At 42.6% G+C, this 25,768-nt stretch overlaps 1 protein-coding gene and 1 pseudogene across 3 annotated transcripts; one reads left to right on the forward strand and one right to left on the reverse strand.

The window, feature by feature from the left end:
* The first annotated feature begins 653 nt into the window (after positions 1–653).
* Positions 654–768, forward strand: LOC120614533 (uncharacterized; annotated as a pseudogene).
* A 17,382-nt stretch (positions 769–18,150) lies between these two features.
* On the reverse strand, positions 18,151–25,007 carry LOC120614454 (uncharacterized). 3 transcript variants are annotated; one of them, XM_039877353.1, is made up of 6 exons: positions 24,669–25,007; positions 23,243–23,634; positions 22,912–23,091; positions 22,446–22,613; positions 21,198–21,282; positions 18,151–18,328 (listed from the first exon to the last, which is right to left on the reverse strand). In XM_039877353.1, the coding sequence occupies exons 2-6, from the start codon at positions 23,407–23,409 to the stop codon at positions 18,230–18,232; spliced, it is 699 nt and encodes a 232-aa protein (XP_039733287.1). In that variant the 5' UTR covers positions 23,410–23,634; positions 24,669–25,007; the 3' UTR covers positions 18,151–18,229. The 3 variants fall into 3 exon arrangements, 1 of the variants encoding a protein (XP_039733287.1); XR_005655987.1 differs by lacking the exon at positions 21,198–21,282 and having other exon boundaries at positions 23,257–23,634; XR_005655986.1 differs by lacking the exon at positions 21,198–21,282 and having other exon boundaries at positions 22,912–23,634.
* Positions 25,008–25,768: the final 761 nt, after the last annotated feature.

Here is a 25,768-nt window from a genome sequence, read left to right on the forward strand (position 1 = left end):
GCAGACACGGAGGATCCAAGCAGAAATCTGTCCCCTGGATTCCCCTTTGTGTCCCATTGCTTCTGGATGGTCCTGCAAAAATTTGTTTACCAAATGTTTACTCTTTGTCATCTACTACGAGTTGCCTACCTCTTTGTCCTTAGTCCAAAATGATATATATACTTCATTTTGTCCCCGTCTTTGAAATTTTCATACTTAATTTTTATTACTACACTATCAGGGTTGAATGCCAAGTGTAATTGCTAAACTAGAGATTATACACGTATATGTTAGGTATGCTACCAAACAGCTTTAAATTCAGGGGATATTTTTAAAGACAAGCATTTTTGTATCTTTAGATTCAGATAACAGTAAGACTAGCCTAATGAAGTATTTTTAAGTCAAATGCTCTTTGAGACCTTCTTTATTAAATAAATGAATTTTTTTTTAACATGAATTAGTATATTCACTCAACTATTACCTGTTAAACATCCATTCTGTACCAGGAACGTTCTAGATGAGGAATACAAAGAGATAGGGATACGCTCTTTCCCTCGGCTGGGTATGTAAGTCAATAATTACAGAGAAATAGAAGACAGTAGAAACTGTTTTTTTATATAAACAGTTTAAATATTTAATTGAATTCTTATTCACGCTTTAAATTAATAAATTATGTCTACAGCCATGCTACACTGAACAAGATCCCGTGTGATCTCGGAAGCTAAGCAGGGTCGGACCTGGTTAGTACTTGGATGGGAGACCACCTAGGAAGACCAGGTGCTGTAGGTGTAAAAAAATAAAAAATAAGGGATTGTAATCTGACAAGGTCCTTGCAATCTGTGAGGTCAACCAAGGGGTGCCTGACCTAAATAAATAATAAATAAATTAGTAAATCATTTCTATTTAAATTATCATTAGGTAAATTTTAGCCCCTGATGAAATCCTTGAATATTACGAATTAGTAAAATCAAAATGATACATTTTACTTTATTTTCAAGACAAAAATCTAAGTATTTATTATTGTAATTTAATGAGTTAAGCTTGTCTGGTTTTAAAGTTCCTGTTCTGACATAATAGTTTGTCCAGCCAAGATCTCCCCTCCACGCATTCTTTCCTTCCACAAGTACCCGAGTACCTCCTCAGTGTCTGGCTCTGTGTTGGGGACCCGAAGTTGACACAACGGGCGAAGTCCCTGCCCTTTGGGAGCTGATATTCCGGTGGAGGAGGAAGCTGACGAACAAGGAAGCAGTTTGTATCAAGAAGACAGTTTCTGATGGTCATAAGTACTCGAAGGGATGTGCTAGCAGCTGGGATGAGGGCTCCTTCCTACGGGACTCCTCACTCTCCAAGATGTCCCCTCTCTCAGGCTGCTCCCAGCCAACAAGCGAACACGCTGGGTCCTGACACAGGCCAGTTCCTGCTGGGGGGGCCCCTCCAACAGCAGGCTTTGGCTCCCCAACTTCCCACCAGCTTGACCTCAACCTTTTGGGAACTGCACCGGAGTCCAAGGCTCTCCCTTCCTCTTCTCTTTCCAGGGGCGTCGGCCCAGCGTCCAGGCCTGCGGGCTTGCCGGCCTCCCCCCGCTCCTGCCCTTGGTCCTGCAGAAACATCCCCAGGGACTTTTCCGTACATCTCTACTCTCTTCTCGGCCTCAGCTTCTTGAAAGGGCTAAGGCAACACGGCCTGTTAAAAATAAAATATGAATCCTTTAAAAGTGTCTTGTGGCAAGGACATAAAAACGGCCCTTGGCGGAAGAACACCTGATTATCCTCTATTTCCAAATTTCACTTTTGGAGGCTGGTTAATGCTGCTTCCACGTTGCATCTTTTTTCCCTCCATTTTTGTTGTTTATTTTAATTATAGTTGATATTCGATATTCTATTAGTTTCACATGTACGACATAGTGATTACATGTTCGTATAATTTGTGAGGCGATCTCATTTGATAACCATGGTACCAGCCTAACACCACACGCAGCGATGACGATATTACTGACTATATTCCCCACGCTGTGCTCTCTAGCCCAGTGACTATTTCGTAACTGCCAATATGTGCTTCTTAATCCCATCACTTTTTTCACCCACCCCTCCAATCCTACTCTCATCTGGCAACCATCAGTTGGTTCTCTGTATCTATGAGTTTGTTTCTGTTCTGTTTGGTTGTTCTGTCTTTTCGATTCCAAATATAAGTAAAATCACATGGTATTTGTCTTTCTCTTTCTGACTTATTTCACTTAGCATAATGCCCTCTAGGTCCATTCATGTTGTCACAGATGGCAAGATATTATTCTTTTTTTATGACGGAGTAATATTCCTTTGGACGCAGGTACCACCTCTTCTTTATTCATTCATCTATTGATGGACACCTAGGTTACTCGCATATCTTGGCTATTGTAAATAATGCTGCAATGAACATAGGGATATGTGTATCGTCTCAAATTGATGTTTTGGATTTCTTCAGATAAATACTCAAAAGTGGGATTGCCGGGTCATATGGTAGTTATATTTTTAATTTTTTGAGGAAACTCTAGACTATTTTCTACCAATTTGCAATCCCGCCAAAAGGGCATGAGGATTCCCTTTTTCCACATCCTCACCAACATTTGTTGTTTATTGATTTATTGATGGTAGACATTCTGACAGGTGTCAGGTGACATCTCATTGTGGTTTGAATTTATATTTCTCTGATGATTAGTGACGTTGAGCATCCTTTCATATGTCTATTGCATCTGTATGTCCTCTTTGGAGAAATGCTATTCAGGTCCTCTGCCCATTTTTTTAAATTTGATTGTTTGTTATTTTGGTGTTAAGTTATATGAGTGCCTCATATATTTTGGGTATTAACCCCTTATCTGATGTATCATTGACAAATATCTTTTCTCAAATGGTAGGCTGTCTTTTCATTTTGTTGGTGGTTTTCTTCTCTGTGCAAAAATATTTTAGTTTGATGTAGGCCTACCATGTAGGTTACATTTTCATGATAATCAGAATAATTCCTCTACTGATTAGTTTCTAAAACATTAGTGTCTACTTAATTTATTATGTGACCAGAATATAGTAGTAATTAGTTTAGATTATGGATTAAATAGTTATGGTTTAGGTTAAAAAAAAATACCTAAGGAATGACTTAAGACATTAAGAATCACAATGTGGCTACCATGAAGAAATATATTCCAAGTCAAAAATGGCACAAGTGCTGAATACCTGGAGGAGGAAGGACCTCCCGGGCACTCAGAGACACGATCCTCCTTCAAAGAGTCACTTCCCACATACCTTGAAGTCAATGGCTGTTTGGTGCCGTGGTCTCCCAAATAGAGTACAGGCATCCCAGGGGTAAGCATAACAAACTTCTATTTATTTAACTTTAAAAAACAAAATTAAAATTCACCATTAACCTATAGATTGCTTCTGGTTTCCTCACTTGGTCCAAGTGTGAGGAATTTGTGTAACCCACAGTTGTCAGAAGTTTCACAAGACAGATGTTATAAGCGGCATCTTCTGTGTTAGTTAATTTTCAGCATAGTCTGACATTTCGCACTTGACACGTGCCTGTGCCTATGACCACAAAATTCTTTCGTACTATGCAGAGGTTCCCTGTTTATCTCATGGCAGGGTACTTAAAAGAGCCGTTAAAGTTTAGGATGAGGTACTTTCTTCTACAAAAAGATGAATGACCCAAACCCATTCCTGTTTCTACCATGACAGGTGGCTGATAGTAAGCTAGCTGATATTTTAAAAGCATAAACACACGAGTGAGAAATTAATTGCTTTCGAAAGAAGTATGTGCTAGAGAGAGAGAGAATTTTTAAAAAAATGTTATGGGATCTTTTTAAAATTTATTTTATTTTTTATTTTTTATTAAGTTAATTGGTGCATCATTGGTTAATACAATTATATAATTTCAGGTGTCCATTACAATTTGACATCTACACATTCTATTGTGTGATTACCACCCAAAGTCCAGTTTTCTTCAGCTACCATATATTTGATCCCCTTTACCCACTTCACCCTTCCCCCATGTCCCTATGTTATATGATCTCGATGCCAAAAACAATATAGACAACTCATCGAAAAAATTTATCGTGCCATTATAAAAATTGAAGACAATTTTCTAATCTGTTAAAAATCTTTCAGAGACTGTTGGTGAATTTTTTCAACCCATTAAAAAAAAATAAACAATGAAGGCCCTTCCAGTTGGTGGCGAAATTGGATTGATATAAGGGAAGAGCGATCCAATCCTGGGAGACTCTCCAGGCTGATGACAAGGGACCCTGAGGACTTGGGGAATCATTATTTTTTTGGGTCCTGGGAGTGACCCATCTCCCTTCTGGTCATCCTGACTGTCCAGACCTTTTCTTAAATATGAGATAATAAGAAAGGGATGTATAATTTAGGGTGGCCTGCAATCATTCTGTGCCAAACAGAACTTCAATTAATAAATAAAAATCCCATCTATAAATGTCTACTTACATTTGCATTTTCAAAACAAACTCCTTTTAGCTGTCATTGTCTTTCTATCTGTAAATCTGTTACTGATTCAAATTTGATGTGAGAATTAGATGATATCCTTGCTATGAACTACAATTCTTAACTACAATTCTTCAACTCAGCACCCCCAAACAGCAAGAATATGTAACTCCAGTGACATCAATTTTCATATCCAATTAACATCAATATTCTTCTAGAGAATTTTGATTTACTTGACTGTTTTTCCTTTTGCAGAAATGCATTGAGTTAAGGAAAAAAAAAATCTCTCCATAAGCAGAGTTGGTGTTGATTCTATCTTTCTATCTGTTAAGCTCTGAGCATCAACTTGTGACATCAGTTGTAAATCGATCCAGGCTTTTCAAATAAAAATGTTCATTTTGCTGTAAGTTTTTAATGTACATTAAAGGAAGGGCAACTGGAATATTATTGCTTTAATCCCAATGTGCTTCATGAGTGGGCACCTATTTCTCTTATTTTTATTTTACAGATGAAAAAACAGAAGTACTCTAGTGTAGACGAATTTATCCCAGCCTCACAATGAACGGATAGCAGATTTCTCAAATGGAGTCCAGTCGCTAGGTTACTTAGACTTTCTTCATGTATAATACCTTCCGTATCCTGTATTTTAGCGACAAGGATTTGTGATATATTGTCTTATTTAACTGCTTTTAAAATTTAATTTCTATGCAGAAGATGGAGTATTGGTTCAGAATGCAGCAATGAATAACTGCCGTCTCTTATGAATAATGGCCATTTTTGATAGCCTTGATTCAAGGTGTGACAAATATTGTAATAAAGGTTATGCTAAGTTAATTATATTTCAGTAGTAGGCATTGCAAATTAGATTGCTTATTTTTAGTCATTTATTACAGTTAGGAAGTAGTCATCAAATTTGATTTAGATGGATATTATTGAGCAGGAGGGAGTTGGTTTAATTGAAAAAGTTTTTATTCTAAAAATAGAACACTAGAGTGTTCTATTTCCTGGTTTTGAATATGCCAGGCCTATATCTACTGCTACTCTCATCTCCCGCATGTACTGATTTAATTAAGTTGAGTGACAAAACATGTACCCGGAACAGAAATTTCAAATTAGGAAGGTACAAGAATATCACAATTATTTGAAAAACCACATCTGTAGCGATTATATATCGCCCTATCCTCAGACGACATAATCTGCTACATTTACTGATTTCGTGTTTTTGAGCCAAGGCCCAACTCTTAAACGGTCTCAGAGGAACCGAAAGGACACGTGTGTTAGAAGGACTCAGATCTTGGCTCCGTGAAGGTATGTCGAGCTGTATGGCTCCATTGCACACTGAGCGTACAGCTACAAATTTGCATCAGTAACTGTCTGTTCGACACCGAGCCTGGGGGTGTAGTGAGTACCATGCAGAATGCATGAGAGACTAGAGGGGCCGCGTTTCATCTGAGTATCACTTTTAACCATGAAGAAGGCTCCTTACAATGGCACCGAAGACATCAGAAACAGACTCTGACACAAAACTAGCTATGAAGACTTCTCTCCTTCATATTTATTTTTCGAAGAGATACTTTCTGTGTGAAATCAAAGGTCCTTCTTAATCTGGGTATTGTACTGCTCTGGTCTGCTCTCTCTCGATGTTTTATCCCAAAACCCATGTTCCTGCTATAGACTTCATACTTGTACCTCTCCGCCGATGACATTCTTTCGGATCAGAGTCTCTTTGCCCCTCCTTCTCTAACTCTGCCAGGTGAGTGTCTACTCATCCCAGAGCTCAACCTTCAGAGAATCCATGAAGGCTTTTCTAAAACACGTTCACTCCCCAACGCCTCGAGGAGAATTTACTAATTCTTCTGTATTCATTTGTTAGGGCTGCCATGACAAAGCACCACAGACTGGGTGGCTTACGTAATAGAAACTGATTGTCTCACAGTTCTGGAGGCTACAAGTCCAAAGTCAAGGTGTCGGCGGTCTCGGTGTCCTCTGAGGGCTGTGAGGGATGGATCTGTCCAGGCTTCTCTCCCTGGCTGGTCCATGCCCATCTTTTTCCTGTCTCTTCACATTGCCTTCCCTCAGTGCATGTCTGTGTCCAAGCTCCCCCTTTTTACAGGGACAACAGTCATAATGAATTAGGGCACAACCTAATGACCTCATTTTAATTTCATTACCTCTGTAAAGACCTTATTCCAAATAAAGTCACATTCTGAGGTACTGGGGGCTAAGACTTCAACACATAATTTTGGGGGGACAATTCGACCTGCAACACCCTCTTTTATTCCACTCCCCCTATTTATGCTGTAATAATTTCTGCTCCAGTGTCTTTTTCTTCTACCTGACATCTTCCACGAAGTCATAAGCCTTCAGAGCGGGAAGCACATTTGACTTTTCTTTGAACTCCTGTGCTATTATAATTCCTAGTCCAAGAGGCAGCCGACTAAAGTCATTAGGTTAGTTCACTGATGGAATGATGAATAAACAGAGACCCGAAATGATAGTAGCAAAGCCTCTCCATTTAATTTATAAGAAGAACGACAGAAATGTTTCTGGAATGCTACGTTTACCGTTTTTATAGGCCCGTCTCTCTCACTAGACTATGAATTCTCTGAGGACAGAAACCATGTTTTCCTCTTGGATGTGATAGAAATCATTCATGAGTAGCTTATTTATGATCTACCTTATGCCTCCTTTTTACAAACAGAACTAAAATCTGTTGGGAGAGGCACTGTGTCTCAGGCCACCTTACGGACAAGTGAAGCCATACGACGGAATTCTAGCCAACGGGATGTGGATGGGGACTTCAAGGGGAGTGTGGATGGGGACTTCAAGAAAAAAAGGAGCAGACTCAACTGGCATGTTTTCTTGTCCTTTGCTGTTTCCCATTTTCCTACCCAGAATACAGAGGCAATGATCAGAGGTGAAGCAACCAGTCTGTGACAAGGTAAGGAACATATAGTTCAGCAAAACCATGTCTTTCCTTCCCCTCAATCTTGAAAGATGTTTTCTTGGTATAAGATTCTAACACGATGATTGTATTCTCTCAGCATGAAGGAATTATTGTTACCGATGTTGCTTTTAAGAAATTAGCCACCATTCTTAATTGCCCTTTCCTTATAGCTGTGTTCTCTTGCCGGCTGTTTGTTTTAAGATCTCTTTTTCTTTGGTATTTTGTATCACTGTGACATGTTTAGATGGAAACGTCTCTGTCTTTAATTATACTTGTGACTACTGACCTTCTTGAAAATGAATTTTAGAGTCTTTCAATAATTAGGGGAAATTCTCAGCCATTATTACTTCAAATATCGTCTTTTCTCCATTATTTCAATTATTGCCGTCTGAAACTTTGATTCATGTACGTCGCATATTACGTGTCTTTAATTTTTTAAATATTTTCTATCTCTTGAACTCGCTGGACTATATTCCCTATAGCTTTTTAAGCTATATCTTCTGAGTTTATTCTCTCTTTAGCTGGCTGTCTTATCTGCTGTTTATGTTAATTAATTAATTTCGACTTCTATATTATTACGTCTAGAATTCTAGAAGTTCTCTAGTGAGTCTTTTACAAGTATATGTTGTTCTTTTAAAATTTCTAACTCTTGTTCATATTCTCAAGCTCATCCTCTATTTATCAAAACATTAAATACAGTCTTTTTTGTTTTTATCTTTAGTGTCTGATAATTCCAATGTTTAAAGTCTTTGCAAGTCTAATTCTCCCGTTTACTGTTTCTGCTGGTTTTCACTCATGACGTCTTGATTCCTTATGTGTTTTATGGATTTTGACTGTAAGATGATTATTTTTCTTATACCATTATCAGTGAGAATTCTTTGAGGCTTAGGATTTGTTTCGGTTTTATTTTGCTTATATAATATGCCTAGAGGCACCAGTCATTTGGGTCCACTTTGTATCCTTCACTTGATTATTTTAGAATACAAAGGCATAAACTAGATTGCAAAGCCACACGAAGCCAGGCTTGTGGTTTTGAATTCTCAGGAGTGATTACCCTTATCCTCTGTCCCTCACCCAGACTGAGCCAGGTAAATTTTTTATTGTTCCTTCTGGGTGGTGCTTTTACTTCCTATTTACCGTTACACTGAAAGTGTAGCCTTTTGGATGTCAGCTTTCTGTTGGGTGTTTTCTATTGGCTTCTGCTCCTTTTATGGATGACATGAAGCTTTACTTCCTGGATTCTGCATCCCACCAAGCAGCAGCTTAAATGTTCCTGGATTCAGTCGAGAATCTCAGAAAGAAAGACAACTTTGGCAGTCTCTTGCGCCACAGAGTCCCTGCTTTCACTTTGTTTCTAACCTCTGAGGATTCCTTTTTATACACCAGATGATATATTTTATGGTTTCTCCAACATTCTGATCGTTTCAATTAGGGCATCATTCAGAGCTATATATTTGGCATACTACCAGAAACAGAAATAAAAATATTTGTTTACATTGATGAAAAATTAAAAAAATAAGCTGAATATCTACCTATAAAAATCAGGGATACATATATACCATAAACGTCATGAAGGCATTAAAAAGGATGTAGCAGATGCACATATACTGAGATAGAAATATCTTTAACACACTTTTGAATGCAAAAGAGCTAGTTGCACAATGGTATGCATAATAGGATTCTGTTTATGTAAATAATGAGACACGTATTTGCTTTTGCAAAGACACATACTTTTAGTTAAACACACTTTCTAGATGTTTACATACTAAAAGGAATTTTCTTTGGACCTTTTTTTTTTTTACTTTTTGTAATGAGAATGTATTCTTGCACTATTCCAGTTTGTTTAAGGAATAAATAAGATAAGGCATATGAAGCACTTAGTAAAGTGCCTGACACATCATAAGAACTTAATAAATTTCCACTTATGTCATTATTTTCATTTAAAAGTATAAGTTATTGATGAGGTATAGCCGGATGTGATGGTGGTTTGCTTTAAATCAGTAGCAGACCCAGAGTTGGAAACTTTATTTTTTAATTAAAAGTACTGATCTGCTCCTAAACTGTTCTTTACAGATCCTTTGTTTTACTTGCTATTTTCAGATAAGTATTAATCCAAAAAATGAGTTTAAAAATGTGATCTGTGATCAAATAACCTTTTTCAATGCTGAGTCATATAAAGTATAATAGTTACGTTTGTTTTGTTTTTGGTAGGAGGGGTTGTCAGAACTATGAAATTCTATTTTGCATAATGAATCTCGAAGTTTATGAGTCATGTATGAAACATTCCTCAAAGTTATTGCACCCCAGAATCCCTCTCTCAAGCATCTCCGGGGACTTCTCTTTCACAAAATGACTTTTAGAAAATACTTCGCTAGACCGTAATACAGGTAACAAATAGCGAGATATTCATTTACTGCCTGAACGAACTGTGCATATAGCCAGGGTTTCACGATGCTCCATGGATCCTTCATTCTCCTTTGTCTTTCCATTTGTCTGGAACAGATTCCAAGTATAAACACTGACTTGTTTTGTAAGCAAAGACAAGAGAACTTCTCTGTCTCCTCCTCATGCTCCTTTGAATTAGCATTGATTAATGGGTGGAAAATATGATGCGTTTAGAGTCATTTCTCGGCATCGAATAGCCTAAAGCCAAACAACAGAGGGCAGGCACGGAAAATGATGAGAGAGAGGAACAAGACCCCTGATGTCCTGTTTCTGCTGACTCTCGCCACACAGGCAAGGACCCCGCTGATTGAGAAAAAATACACTGCCGGCTGTAATCGGATGAAAAGCGTTTGTTGCACATGCTTGGATTGTATCAAGGAAAACTCGACGGGGTCAGAAGATATCAAAACAAATATGCAATTGCTTAGCTGTGAGCTATTAATAATGAGTGGGTGCATGCTAAATATCTCCTCCTTCCACCTTTTATGTCTGCCAATGGCACCATGTTTGCAGAGAGCTATTGTCTCAGCGTTCTTCATCCTTTTGAAAATGTTCCATTCACACTTGTTTGTTCTCACAGCACTGACTAATCAAAGGGCCAGGCTGAAAAAGAAGAGGAGACAGACGAAGCCCCTTGACGTCCTCGTTCCTGCTGACTGTTAGCATCTTCAGATACTGCCATCTCCAGGCACAAACATGGTGAAGAGAGGCAAACCGCCAGCTGGAGATGTGGAATGGGAACTTGTGATTTAGATGGAAAGGAATTACTTCCATTTGCAACAGTAGGGGTGAGCATAGTCTTGCCTCCACTGTATGTTAACTGGGTTTGACTTAGATTATTTTAGATTGTGGGGAAGCAGGAGGTCCTTACCTCCACGAACTATCTGCAAAGCAAGAACCCTCTGTGGAACGTGAGTTTCCTAAAGCCTCTAGAGGTTCCTGTTCATGACGACAAAAGCACTTCCTCACTTTAACCCATAGGCAAGTTTAATTAAGTAGAAGTTTCTTCACTGCCTAAAATTACGCGTGACTTTCTTCTTCTCAATTATGCAGAAAACAAACAAACAAACGTGATGATGTGGATTCTTTAATTCTTTAAGCATAAAAATGCTAACTAAATTCAGTATTTCCCGGCCCTCGCTTCTGCGTGGGTGACAGAGCAGAGCACTGGTGAGAAAGAGGTATGTGGCTTACTCTTTATGTCCAGGGAATTCTCAGTTCTGATAAAAGCTGAAATTGATCATTTGGTTAATAACAAGTGACAGAGCCTGGAATATGTCTTCTACTGCTCTATATTTGTTAAAATCGTTCATCTGTGCTCTCTTGCTACCCATGAAACTGACAGTGAAAAATAGCTATCTATTCCCACAAAAGCAAAATGTAGTCCAGTAATGATGCTTGAACCCTTCCGCAATGCTGGAAGTTTTAGAAATCATGAATAATAAATTACCAGCGATGGCACGGGCAACCCGTAACTCTTCTCTTTGGTAGGGAAAACTCTTCGTTATAAACTATGAATACACGAGGTCATATGTCACAGTCTTCAGCAATTTTCTTGAAGTTATTTTAACACCAGTATTGTCAACACTGAATTCATCTTACAGATGAGAAACCTGAGGCTATTCTACCAGATAATTGTTCAGAATGAATTAGAATATTGCAACTCGGATCAACAGCTTAGCTCCAGGTTTAAAACGAAGGCCTCTGACCTGCTTGTTAACATGACAGGCACAAATAGAAATCACGGTTTAATGAGCTGAGGTCGGAGTGAAGATGGGGTTCCATTAATCACAAACTCTGCATCATTTGTTTCATCCATCAAATTCAAGAATAAGCAATAACGTGATAAATTATGAAAAGGTAGATTTGGTGCATATTCCTCAATAGGTATTTTGGGGTCGCATGGAGAGTAAGCAAGTGTTCTCTTAGAGAAAAGAAAACAAAACAAATGCAGAGCTTGCCAGCATGCAAGGGAAACACTCGAGTCCGAGACTCTCGTTTGCCAGCTCAAGAGCGGAAGACTCAGTTATCAGCTTGGGAGGGGCCCAAAGCAAGGAGCGAGCTCAGACGCGCTCTAAGATGCGTCCCCGCTCTCCTTCCCCTCGGCTCCACTCCCCGATTACCCAAGAACCCAATGGCTTCCTCCTAATCACAGAATCTGCAGGAATCCAAAATGGAAATGAAAATGGCCGAAGCACATTCGAAGCCCAGGACCCGTGGAGAGGGACTTAATGCAGGACAATTCTTCCCGGTGCTTTTGTTTGAGACTTTCTCTCTGCTCTATGCCAGATTAGTGCTTTAGAATAAAGACTGGCTCAAGCTCTTGGCTCTTTTTTTTTTTTCCTGAAGAAAATTCATAAGATGAATTCTGAGATACAAATCATGTGACTTTGACCAGGGCACTTCTCCTCTGGGACTTCGATTTTTATGGGTAATGAGGGGTGAGGAGGATTAAAAACATGATCTCGAATCCCAGGCCCTCCAGAGAGCCCTGGACCACCAGATGGCTTACGTGCCTCCCTGCTTCGAAATTGTCCCAGGGATGTAAAATAAAGCACAGCGCATATAGTCAATGACATTGTAATAAGTGTGTATGGCGCCAGGTGGGTGCTAGACATGTCGGGAGGATCACTTCTTAAGTTATATAAATGTCTCACCTCTATGCTGTACACCTGAAACTAATATAAAATAATGTCAACTGTAATAGAAAAAAGTTTTTTAATTTTTTAGAAAGAATAAATCAGAAACATATCATTAACTTGTTATCAAAATTTTATTTTTATCACATCATTAAATTCATTGACTTTATCATAAAAAATACAATTGTATGGTGCTTTGGTGTTCGTAACTTTGGTTTGAAGTGAAGTTGTGGCTCATGCACCTCGATCCAGACCACGTGTATGTAGCCTTTTGTTTCATAAATTCCTGAGATGATGACCTCGAGCAAAAGAGAAATACAGAAAATCACAGAAAACAACTTCTTGAACATCTACCACCTTTTCCTCTTTTGACAAGTATAATTATGACAGTTGCGAATTATGGTTCATAGCACTGGAATAGTGATAAATCATCTATTTCTCATCTTCTTTGTACAGTTACAAAACTCAAAATTTTATTCCAAGTAAGGAAGCAGATCTTGCCTCCAGTTCGTCAACCGTTAAAACTGTAGGCAGCCCCAATGATATGGGGCAGAACCTTAAAATTTAAGTGCTCTTAAAAAAAAAAAATCTAAACCTAATTTAATCTATAAACCACATTCCAGTTAGATACTATAATCAAATTTCTAATCATCTCAATAGATAAAAATTCAATGTCTTCTTTCGAGTTACTACCAAAAGAACTGAAGAACATACAGGGATGGAAGGAGGGAAAAATTGCAAAAAAAAAAAAAAAGGGCCTGATACATCCTCATTAGGTCAATACCAAAAAAATAAATTTATAAAAAATAGGAGAAGAAAAAGAGGAGAAACAGTTATGAATACACGTTCCCTTTTTCTGGAAGTGAATTCACTACACAGGTTGTCATCTCCACTGCGTTTTTTCTCATGGAAAAAATTTCAAAACAACGTCGCCAACAGAATCTGAACTAGCCTGGGTCAAGAGAGACAGCATTTTCCACCCTGGAGCTGAGCAGGAAATTGCTTCGAGAGAGACCATCAGCCTCTCCTTCACATGAAGCCCGATTCAAGTGCTTGACAGATTTAATTTTCAATGAAGAAAGAGTTCATGAGTGTTTCTCTGAAACGGCCCCGTGCATTGAGAGCCAATCCCCTAAACCCGGCTTGTTCATCCCTGCACGGCATCTTCAAAATAAGTCATCCCGCCACGTTCGCTGGCCTCTGACAGCCAGAGCCAGGAAAGTTCCCTGACACATTTGGACTGCAACTGGGGTCAGTGTCCAACATCCTGCAAGGACCCCTGGGACCTCAACAAATTTTCCATCTTCTCTCTTGTTTGTCTTACTCCCTGGGAAGGTTCAAATTAGGCAAGTGTCAATATTTTGATGCAGCGACATGATAAATAGCCACAGTCAAGGCTCGTGATTGCATTTTTGAAACGTTAGGCTGGAGGGAGAAAAAAAGCAAAGAAAGCAAACCAAACTCCGCACAGAAAAATCAATTAAGAGCCTCGAGAAGACAGACTATAGAACAATCTGTAACAGAAAAAAACCCTCCATCTCAAGATGTCTCCAACCGAATTCATGGTCTTTCTTCCAAAACCCGACCCTCCGCCTGTGCTTCTCATTTCAGAGAATGGCAGCCTTGTCAGACTCGTTTGCAAAGGCCACACCTGAAGAGAGACTCTTGACGTCTCGCTTGCCTCCGGTCACGAGGCAGACCCCTTCGCCGAGGCCTGTGGACTTTATCTCTTCAGCATCTCTTGAATCTGAGTCCTCTCCGTCTTCACCGCCTGCACCGTCATCCCTCATCGGGTAAACACCGCTGAGTTGTTCCGCCTCTGCTGATTCTGACCTTCTACGATCCATTCTCATGCTACAGCTGGGATGACCTTTTCCAAACGTAAACCCGATAATAACAGGAACTGTCTTTGACATTTTCGATCACCTTCTCATCGTTCTCTGCATAAAGCACAAGATCCGTCACACGGCCTATAAAATTCCCGATGCTCTGGCTTTGCCCGCCTCTCTGAGCTATTTTCCTTTGTACCTTGTGCTTTGGTCGCTCGGGCCTCTCTCCAGGTCCTCAAACTCATGTGCCTCCTCCCACCCCACGGTCTTTGCAGGTGCCGTACAGCCCGGCGTCTGATGCTCCGCACCCTGCTTCATTCCCCTAATTAACCGTCACTCATCTTTCGGAGATGAGACCTTTCAAGCGACACTTTCTGAGTGAAGCCTCTTTTGATTTCTGCAGTCCAGGTCCTGTTCATTTTCAGAAAACTGTCTTCTTTTCCTTCCGAGCACTCAGTTAACTCATAATTGTCATTCATGTGCTTATTTTATTACTATCTGTCTCCTTTACTCTGATGCAAGTTCGACACTGGCAGGGTCCACGTCTGATGTTTCTCACCATTGTGTTTTTCTTTCCTATCAATCTCAGTGGAAAGTATTTTTAAAAGCTTCCACTGTGACTGTGGCTTTGCCTATTTCTCCTTTAATTCTGTCATTTTATTTTTCCTTTATGTATTCTGAAGCTACATTATGAAACACGACCAATTTGAGACTATTTTATCATCCTGGTGGACTGACTCTTTTACCATTTTAAAAGGTCTCTTCTTGCCTGCCAATTTACTTTGTTTGATATGAGTGTAACTATACCAGCTTCCGTTTGGTTTGGGTTGGTATGATTTATCTTTCTCTATTCTTTTAATTGTATTCTTTCTGTATCTTTGTATTTAAGATACATCTCTTGAAAGTGTTGTATTATTGAATCTTGTTATTTTTTAATACAGTCTGACAATATAAATTTTAAAAATTGTTTACATTTAATGTAACTGCTGTAACATTTGAGTTTAAATTTACCATCATACTACTTTTTTTTCCAGAGCATACTATTCATTCTACATTCCCTTTTTTCTCTCCTTTCTTTTAGGTGAATCAAGTAGGTTTTATTACTTTTTTTTTTTTTTTTTTTTTTTTAAATCTTGGCAGTTATAGAATCTTTTGGTATTCTTTCAGAAGCTACTTTAGAGATTCGATGAATCCTGGATTTATTAAAATATAATATAAAATAGGACTTTTAAAATCAATTCCTGTGCAATGAAAGGATCTTCAAACGTTTTGGCTTTACTTACCTTTTTTTCTGATGTTTATGCTATATTATTGTCATATGTTTTAATTCTACATAGACTTAAAACCCTGTAAGATATTATGAATACTATTTTAGAGAGTCGATATTTATTTGGATTTACTTACATACATATCTTTTTCTTACTATTTATTTTTTCCTATAATGTTTTGGTATCCACTAGCATCACCTTTCTTTTGCTCAAAGCCCTCCCTGTGTATTCCCTTGACTGCAGGTATTGATGACAAATTCCTCCAGAAAATGTAGCACTCAAGGCCCTGGATCCAGCCAAAAATTTGCAAGAAACACAGAGAAGAGAGGGACTTGTTGAACCATACCCTGATGATGAGATTAACAAAATCCAAATTTTGGGAAATTCTACAGGTCAAATGGCCCAGGGTCTTCAACAGGTAAAGCTTAAGGAGAAGAAAAGGATGGAGGGGTCCAATAGGTTAAAGGACACTTAATGACATAAACGTTTTAACAGACAAGTCTAGAAATGCATATTTGGATAAATCAAAATAGAAAGCAAGAAAGAAATCGTAATGAAATTAATATGAAAGGGTAATGGTTGCCCTTAGGGCAGTCAGTGCATGATGATCAGGACAGCACACAAGGAGACATTTCTGAGTGGCTGGCTAAATTCTATTTCTTTATGCTGGTTGCAAGGGTGTTTGTCTTAAAATAGTTTATTAATCTGTACATTTATTTTTGGGTGGTTTCTAAATCTATGCTTTATTTTATAATAAAAAGACAGAATAAAAATAAATGAAAAATTAGTAAATTTTGTCTTCAATATTGAAAGACAATTTTAAACATCTTAGTTTGGAAGGAGTATTTTTCACCTAAGATGGTATAATTTTTCTTAAGAATTCGTCTGTCAGCCTAATTGTTCCTCTTGAAGATAATGTGTCTTATTTTTTCCTCTAGCTGCTTTCAACATTTTCATCTTTGTCTTTGGTTTTCAACAGCTTCATTATGGTGTGTCTTGCTGTAGTTTACGTGTGTTTGTCCATCATGGAATGTAGAGGGTTTTTTTACATCCGTGGCTTGAATCTTTCATTAATTTTAGAAAATTCTCTTCAAATATTGCCCCTGCCCATTCTCTTTGTCTCTTCTAGCACCATAATTATATATTTATATGTGATAATTTTCCATTTATTGTATATCTCTTACCGTCTTTTTCTCTATTTTGTATCCCTTTTTCTCTGTCATTCGGTCTGCATACTTCCTAATGACTTAAATTTTGATTCGTTATTGTTCGATTCATCTATGTCCAATGTGTTCATAATTCATTTATTGAATTTTCACTTAATTTATTGTATTTTTCAGTTCTTTAATTTCACACACACACACACATATTTATATATATACATATATATATATAGAGAGAGAGAGAGAGAGAAAGGGATAGTGAGAGAGAGAGAGAGATTTCAGTTGTCAGTTGAAATTCTTCATCTTGTCATCAAATTTCTTAAATATATTTAGCAATATGTAAAGTGTGTGTCTGATAACTCCCATATCTGTATAGCATCTATATCCTCTACAGGTCTGTTTCTATTGTCTTTAAATGATTTTTGGTCATTGGTTTGTCTCCTAGAATAGCAGATTTCTTTTTACTTGACTATTGAACATTTTTCTCTGAAAAGTTATAGGGATTATTTGCTGCCCTGGGTGATGTTATTTTCTTCGTGGGGGCTAACGTCCAGATGGGTAAGCTAGGCAATTGTCTTCATCCAATCTAAGCTGAAGCTGCTTTTAGTTTTTGTGAGAGCTGGTCTGTACCTAGTCTGCCTTTACTCTTGGAATGATGCTCTTTGAAGCTCCCAACTAAAACTCGGAGATTTTTTCCTCAGTGTCTCTCATCCTTAGCAGGCCACAAATGCTACTTTTGTCCCATAAGATTGCTGAAAATTATCTTCAGCCACTAATAAACTTGCTGATGCTTCCAGGAGAAAATAGAACTATATTTTGATCTCACCTCTTTGTATTTACCTTCTCTCTGGAATCCTGTCTGTGAACGCATTTGCTGCATCGGGAGCTCTGTATTCCTTCACACAGATTTCTCTGTTAAATATTTTATTCAGTTTTCCCCAACTATTCTTCATAAAAGAGTTCATCTGATAGAGACGAATCTGTCATAGCTGAAAATAAGTGTCTCTAACTAACTACTATTTGTTGATCACTTACACAGGGGCCCTGTTATTTTGCTCACAACATTCTGAGTTCTTCCTTTACAGAACTCCTCACAATTTAATTAATTATGTTTCCCTGTTTGACACGTCTCCCCCTCTAGACTGGAAACTCGATGAGCCAGGAGGGATCTATTTTGTTCACCAGTGAATCCTCGATGTCTAGCTCATAACAGGCTCTCACTATCTAGTTTTAATAAATGAATATAGATTTGGGGGCTAAGAATTTTATTTACATTATGTTATTTAATCCTCACCGTAACCATTTGAGGCAGTTATTGTTATTCTCATTTTAGAGAAAAATGATCAAAAAAAAAAAAATTTAGAGCCACGAACCGCTTCCCAAGGTCAGCAAACAGTAAGTGTCCTGCAAAACTTCTCTTCTGGGACACGTGATCATTATGCTTTTGCGACCTATACACACAGCCAGCTTTTAATTTCTCCATAGGTGGACTGTCAAGACATCCTTCGATTGCTTCTCTTTGTTTTCCTCTTCCTCCTCTTCCAGGTCCATGTCTCGCTTTTCGCAGCCTTCAGTGCTCGTAAGCAAGCGAACTGGAAAAATAAAAGTTGATGAAACTCACAATAGCTGAGCAAGGTGTCTGCGCTTCGGCACCCCGAAAGGACACGTGCTCCCCGCTCTCCTGCCACCGGACAGCACCGGGGCCTGGGCTCATTCTCTTTGTCGTTGTTATTTTGTTTTATTTTTTTAAGTAAGCTTTATTTTTTAGAGTAGTTTTAGGTTCACGGGAAAATGGAGCAGAAAGTAGAGTTCCTACATACCCCGTCTACACACACACACACAGACACACACACATACACACACAGACACACGCTCAGAGTGGCTTATTTGCTATCTTTGATGAATGCACATGGCTCATTCATTTTTATCCTGCCGCATGCGACCATCTGAGATTGCGTGTCTGCCCAATTTCAGCCATTTTGAGTTGAGTCTTCTTTTGACTTTGGAGTTAAATTTTAAATTCTGGAGTTAAAATTTAAAAATCTCTGCTTCCTTGTCAGCATTTATCCTGTTCTTAATATGCCACAGGGAAGTTCGCTTCCCCTTGAACCTTGGCCCTCGTAGTACACTGCAGTGCTTGCCTGCTCAAAACCAGGCAATTAACTCTAATATTGCGTTCTTAAAGGAAGTGTGGTATGCTCTCTAAAGGCTGTGAATGATCACATTGTCACGCTGAGTCTGGAACGTTCGAGATGCTGCTCATAATCACGGTGTCCGCTCCTCCTGCCCGCTGCACCCAGGGCTGGCCGAGGCCCACCACATCTGAGGAGCTGGTCTTAAAAAGTTCCATCCCATCACATTTTTTTTTTCTCTTCAGCGCCATATCTGGCATCAAATGGTCCCCGAGAAAGTCTTAAACCCCCTTCAAGCTTTAGCTCCCTCCTTTGAAAGTATGGATCGAAATACTTCCAGACAAGTTTGGAGGGAAATTCAAATGTGTCCAGATGTGTCCGTGTCTGACACACAGTAGGTGTGCAGTAAACATCACCCTCTCTCCTTACCTGCTCAGGTGTGTCATGAGGACAGATGCACAATGTGAGAGACAAAACTATACGACTATATATAAAATGGGCCTGGACATAGATTATAGCCGAGAACAACATCTCGGTAACATCAAGTCCTTTCTGGGTTTGTGACAAAAGGAGACTCTAAGCAGCTGGAGCAGAGACGCTGAGGGAAAGTGGCACTGTCAGGGAAAAGGAGGAGGAGGGGACGAGAGGCACCATGCTGCCCAGAGATATCTTATCAATCGCTAAATGGCAAAGGGACACCGAGCGCAAAATGGTTGCTCACCGAGACGGCTTAGCCACATGCACGTCTAAGGAGAGACTGTGTTTCCAGCTCAGTATTCAGAGGACAAGGACAGGATGTGCAGGCAAATCAACGAGGCGGTTTTCTGAGAGGGAGGTGCAGAGGGACCCAAACTCAGGCACGAAGCGAAGCCACCCCAGGACCATCAAAGGACAATTTGACAGCGGTGGAGTCTCAGGAAGGTCAGGCAGGGCCTCACAGGAAAGCACCTGACTGTTCCATTTAGGAAACTTTGAGCTGGCCTGTAACACGATGGCCTGGACGGTGAGCCTGAAGGGCAAAGAGCCTGGGGGACGAGTACGAAGCTCTTAGAACAGTTCTGGGGTAGACCAGTAAGGCCGCGACATGGCCACGGCGGGAACAGAGAGGAAGGGATTTATGTTCAAGCGCTGTCTTTTAAAATACGTCCGTGGCCTCCACTGCTTTTGGATTCCCCCCACCCCCACTATCACGTGACAGTCTACAGGTGCTTAAATGTGCTTTTTTAATTTGATGAGCATTAAAAACAAAAAAAACCTATTTAAAAATAGAGGAGATAATAAAATGGGCTTGATTCTGAAGGCCTATTTTTAAAATATTGTAAGAGAATGAATTAGCAAACCTTCCTCTGTCCCCCTCCCCCCCCGCTATTAAAGAGAGATCCAGAACGTAAAATAATTAACTGTAAACAAGATAACGTCGAAACTGGTGCTATTCCACTCAGAAGGCAAAGAGCATAACTAGGCTAAGCGCTGTAGTTTATCCTCTAATGGAGATGCGCTCAGCAGAGAGAGAAAGAAACAAACACTTCTCAGCGTCAGCGACTGTCCTGTCCCCAAAAGGGGAAAGTGGAAGTCGTGGTGATGGAGGAAGACGTGACCGGGGAGCAGGGGACAGCGCTGGACCCGGGGACCAGCACCCTTTGCGCTGGTTCACGGGACCACGGCCCGATCCTTCGTCCCCTGTCCTCGGCATAGATTGACTGAGCAGAGGCGTGGAATGAGCATCCGACGGCTGAGCGTGAGGAAGAGCACGTCGGGACGTTTCGAAGAGGCAGAGAATGATCCCAAAGTGAGTCATCCACTTTGGGGGAAAGGTAGGAACTCCTGAAGGCAAAGCTGGGGTCACCGACCTTTGAGACTCGAAAAGGGCTTTATGGTGAGGGGACTGGAAATGAGAGGGTCACCTCGGGAGTGTGGGAAGTTTCTACGAGGGATCCTCTCCTAAAAAATCTGTTTCTAGAAGCTTCTTTTTCTTTGTGCTTTCATGAAACAGCTCAAATAGCTGGCTTTTCCCTTTATCTACCAGAGATGGTCGAGAGTCTCAGAAACTCAGGGCTCATTCTCTCCAACCATTTTGTTTTTTAAGTCTAGAAACAGAACATTGCAGAGGGTTATCAGCAAGAACCCTGACAGTTGAGTTGTGATCTCCATAAAGGTATGTCGGAGCCCGAACCCCGGTACCTGTGGAGGAACTTTATGGAGAAATACGGTCTTTGCAGATGTGATCTCATTAGGGCGAGGCCGTAACAGAGCAAGGTGGACCCTAATCCAACAACTGGAGTCCTTAAAGAGAGGGAAATTCAGACAGACAGACAGACAGACAGACAACCTGGAAGAAGGCCACGCGAAGACGGATGTAAGAGGGATGTATCGACAAGCCAAGGACACCGAGGATTGCCAGCAACCACCAGAAGCTAGAAAGAAGGAGGAAAGACTCCTTAGACTCTTCAAAGAGCACATGGCTCTCCCAACACCTCGGTTGTGTGCCTCCAGCCTTCGGAACTGTGAGACAATACATTTCTGTCATTTTAAGCCCCCGGTTTGTGGTTACAGCAGACGTAGTAGGCAGCTAATAAGCACACCGATGCTGCAGCTCTGCCCCATGGTGGAGGGGCGTGAGGTCAACAAGGCTTCTGGGAAGACCCGGGGCTCGTTACGATTCATCCTCTCCAGCCCAGCACTTGGAGAGGCTTCCCTGTCCTGGAGGGTGACAGCTTTCCTCTGAGGTCTCCGTGAGCCTTTAACACAGTGATTTACAATCGTAAGAAATCGGCATTTTTTGCTCATGGGAAGAGTGACGATCTTCGAAGCCATCTCCAAGACGTCTTCAAAAGCTCCTCGAAACTTTGGCCCAGGACGGTAATGGAATTAAAAGGATGGGGACAAGTGAAGAATTGTTCATTTTTCGATGACTAGAAACTGGGCTTTCGCGGCTCCAGACACACGTTTAAAGATGACACGGGAAGACGGCAATCCCCAAAGGCAGGAAAATCTCAGAAAAAAGAGAGAAGCTGCCCAGCGGCCATGCTGATATGCGCCTCAGCTTTCCCTTGTTCTTGGGGTTCCCGCACCCCACAGAAACAGCCAAGGAAAAAATGGTGCCACCGTGATCTCAAGTCTGTGTCCCATTTTGGAATCAGTGACGCAGCCCGGCGGCCCTCGGCACAGCGTGAGGTTGTGGCCCCGGGTCACGCATCAGCGCTGAGGCTGTCGCAGACAGTTCCGGGAAGAGCGAGGGGGTCCCGCTCCTTCAAGGGTCCTATGGGGACTCGGCCCTTGACATCACTCTCTCAAAAGGCCCAAACACCCGTTCTCCAGGCAGCCACGAAGCAGAGCGCCACCCGCCGACACCCCTGCGGTGCCAAGGCTAAGTGCTCTTCTCTGTCCCCTCGCGTACTTCTCACCGCCCGGGCGGATCTGGGGACTCCCTCAGCTTTATTTTAAAGGTACAAAACCGTGACGCTTCGAGACCTGCCGTAGGTCTGGTCCGACGTCCAGGTACGCCCGGCTCCCAGCACCCTCTGCCGCCCCGCTGTGGCCTGACAGGACACTTAGTGTTAGGAACCATAATGCTTACCAAGCAGAAGAATGACTCCCTTGTGCAGTCCCTGTGCTTTGTGCATCGTTGACCTTTCGAGTCATGTTTTCTGATCCAAAATATAGCACAGCCGCCTCGACCCAGCCCGCGCCTTCTGGGGCACGGCCCTCGGGGCGGCTGGCAGGCCTTCGGAACGGCATGTTCCTGCTGGAAAAAAAAAAATCGGAGCAAGGAATTCAGTTGCACTTCGGACTCAGCCTTTGGCCTGAACGAAGAGACGGAAGTCCGAGCCCCTGAAACCTAGAAAAGACAGTGTCCGCGGCTAAGCCGGCCTGAGCTCTGGGCAGCAAATGTCATTTGTTGGGGGCTAACTTCTCCCCCGAAGTCACCTGCTCCACTTAGGAAGCCTTTTCCCCTCTCTCCACCTGGCTGACCCTGCTGGGCACTCAGTAACGTCAAGCAGGGGGCTGCTGCCCCAGGACGCCCACCCTCCCCGCCTCCGGACCGTGTGTCCCCAGCACCAGGGCTCCCGCCATTATGCTCACTCTTCATGTGCTTTCTCTCCTGCTGAACTGTGGGCCACGAAAGGGCAGCAAAGGGTCTTGTATCTCGAAGAATCCCCAGCACCATAAACCTGTCACACCGGTTGAGTAAATAAATGAACGAAGGCGGCCAGTCCAAGCCTCTGTGGGAAATACGAAAGTGGGGTTTCCATCTGAAGGACGGAGAGGGCCAGACACCTCCCACCTCAGATTCCAGAAACTTCTCCCCTCCTTTGTTCTTCCTTCAGAGTGTGATCCTTTCTCAGCCACTCCCACAGGTGACACTAGACACACCTGGGGAGACTCACTTTCATCTGTGAGCGGGGAGACCTCGAAGAGCCCCAGCTTCTTGTCTGGGTCCGTGTTCCATCGCAGGAGGCCGAGAACGAGGGCCTGGCACGGTGCCTCCCCAGCGGGGAGTGAGAGCGAGCGGCTTTGGAACCCCACGGGACAGCGTTCATTCCAGGCAGTCCTGGCTAAGGCGGCTGGGGATGGAGAGCGAGAACCAACGATGCTCCCTTTCCACTCGACAGCGTGTGGATCAGGGTGACCCGCGTGAGGTGACCCGCGTGAGTTAGGCCAGCGTTCCAGCAGTGCAGGCTAGAGGGGGCTGGGGACCGCGGTGCCAGCCCTGAGCGGACACAGCACAGGCCGAGAAGCGGGAACTGGGGAAGGGTGGTCATCTCCTGCAGCAATGTGACAAAGCAAAGGATAAATGAGTGTGCACGGGGCTGCCCACCCCCGCCCGGCCATGCCCTGTTCGGTGTTCTGCCAAATGGCAACTTTGGGACACCTCCTGTGGCTTGGACAGAGTCCAGGAGCTGCAGTGACCACGGAGGCGGGTTGTCTGCCCACTCAGGTCCTCTGCTTTACGAATCCTCACCCTGCGAGGGGCACAGCCGGCTCAGGGTGTGGCAGGGGGCGGTGGGTGGGGACCCTCCTCCTCACAGAGCTGTTGCCCTGGCCTCCCCTCTCTCCCAGCTAACTCTGTACCCCAGGACCCACTAATCAGTATGCAAAGCAATCGGGCAGAAGGTTGGTGGTCAGACCCAGTCAAGGTCAAAGGCCCTGGTCTTCCGAGCAGGCAGATCCCCTGTTATCTCTGGGCTCTATTTTCCTCATCTATAAATCGAAGCTGTCGTGATGGTGAAACCTGTGGGTGCACAGTAGAATTCCCTGGGGAGCCTTAAACTGCCCATGCTCGCTCCGCCCAGAGCAATCGAGTCAGTTTCTGGAGGGCGGGCCCAGATGTCGGTCTGCTGGAGCTCCCCACGTGACTCACAGGTGCACCCAGGTTGTGGTCGCAGAATTAGAAGTGAGTATGTAAGCTGGTGACATACCGCCTCAGAATATGATATGCCAGCGATGTGAACGTTACGGTTACTACTCTACTATTCTGCTGAGAAAGAAAGTCCGCTCCCGGGGAAGTCTGGTTACATCTAAATTGTAAATGGCAGAGAACACACAAGTGATGGTCACCGGGCTTCAAGCTGCTCGGTGAGACAGTGAGAGCGACTTGACACAGCCGGTCAGCTGTGCAGACCGCAGTCCCTCTGCACTGGGCTCGCTCGTGTCTCCGAGCTGTGAGCTCTGACCCGGCCCACTTCGTCCAGCCTGCGTCTGTGCCCGTGGAAACATTTCCAGGCGAAGCCCGGTGCCATCACATCCAGTTACGAACGGTCTCCCGGGAGACGGTGCCAGCTTTTGCATCCCAAGTTACCTTTCCTCCACAGTAAACAGATGAGTCACGGTCGGTCCCAGTAGGTCAACTAACAAGCAGCCTTGGCCTTTTCTGTCTGGCGACTTGGGCTGTTGAGACAATGCCCTCTGTGCCCGCGGAGGAGTCATAAAGCTGGGCTTGACGCCGGGGGAAGTTATCTTTGTTTGCTGGTTGTTGGGCTAGAGGGACTGGTGTTCCAGGCATTCCTGACTTCTTCGGGCTCTACGGAGATAAGGGTGATTAGGGTGAAAGGAGGCTGGGCGCCCTCGGTCACTGAAGCAGTAGGTCGAGGAGATAAGCACAGATAACGCCACGGGCGGACAGCCCCGAGCTCTACTTTAGGCATCGGCTCCTTTTTTTTTTTTCCAAACTAAATATGTTCTGAGTGTTGTTAGCAGAAGCACAGACCAAAGTTCAGGTTTCTGCCTGTCCCATCTCTGCCTGGGTAGTGGTGCAGGGCTAGCCTTGGTCTTAAGCCAAATTTCTCTCAAATCTATCCAGTTCTGTGTCCCCAAACCACCGAAGTCTGGGGCGGAGTCATCAAGAGAGGATGTGTTTGTGCCTCCTGCCAGGACGCCACAGAGCGGCCTCATGGTGCTTCCTAATCTCAGATCACATTAGTTAACCATCCCCCTCCCCTCTTCCAACTTGAAACCCTTCAGTGACTTCTTCATCACTCTTGGGATGGAGCCTCGTCTCTGGCACGGCCTCCGAGCCTGCACCGGAACCTGGCCACCCTCCGCCCGTCTCCCCAAAGGCAGGTGGTGACGCCTCAGCTCCTTTAAGCTCCAGGCTTCCCCTCCTCCCACGTCTTGGAGCCGGTTCTCCCTCCTCCGTGGGTTCCTGACACACGACTCCCTCACGCTCTGCCTTTCCCTTTGTAACGCTTCTCAGGCCTTGTCGTTACCATTTGTCAACACGAATTTAAGTCTCATGAAGAAGAAAGCCACCCACACTCCTCTCCGAGCCCCTCCCCCGTGTCTGCTTAGCACCCAGCAGGTGACCCCATTCCTTTCTGAGTGAACCCTGGAAGCCCTTGCCCAAGGCAGACATCTGCGATCACTTCAGCAGGTCCCCTGGGAAAGGCCAAAGCAAAGGAG

The sequence above is a fragment of the Pteropus medius genome, unplaced genomic scaffold, assembly GCF_902729225.1.
Source record: "Pteropus medius unplaced genomic scaffold, Ma_sr-lr_union100, whole genome shotgun sequence".
NCBI classification, from domain to species: Eukaryota; Metazoa; Chordata; class Mammalia; order Chiroptera; family Pteropodidae; genus Pteropus; species Pteropus medius.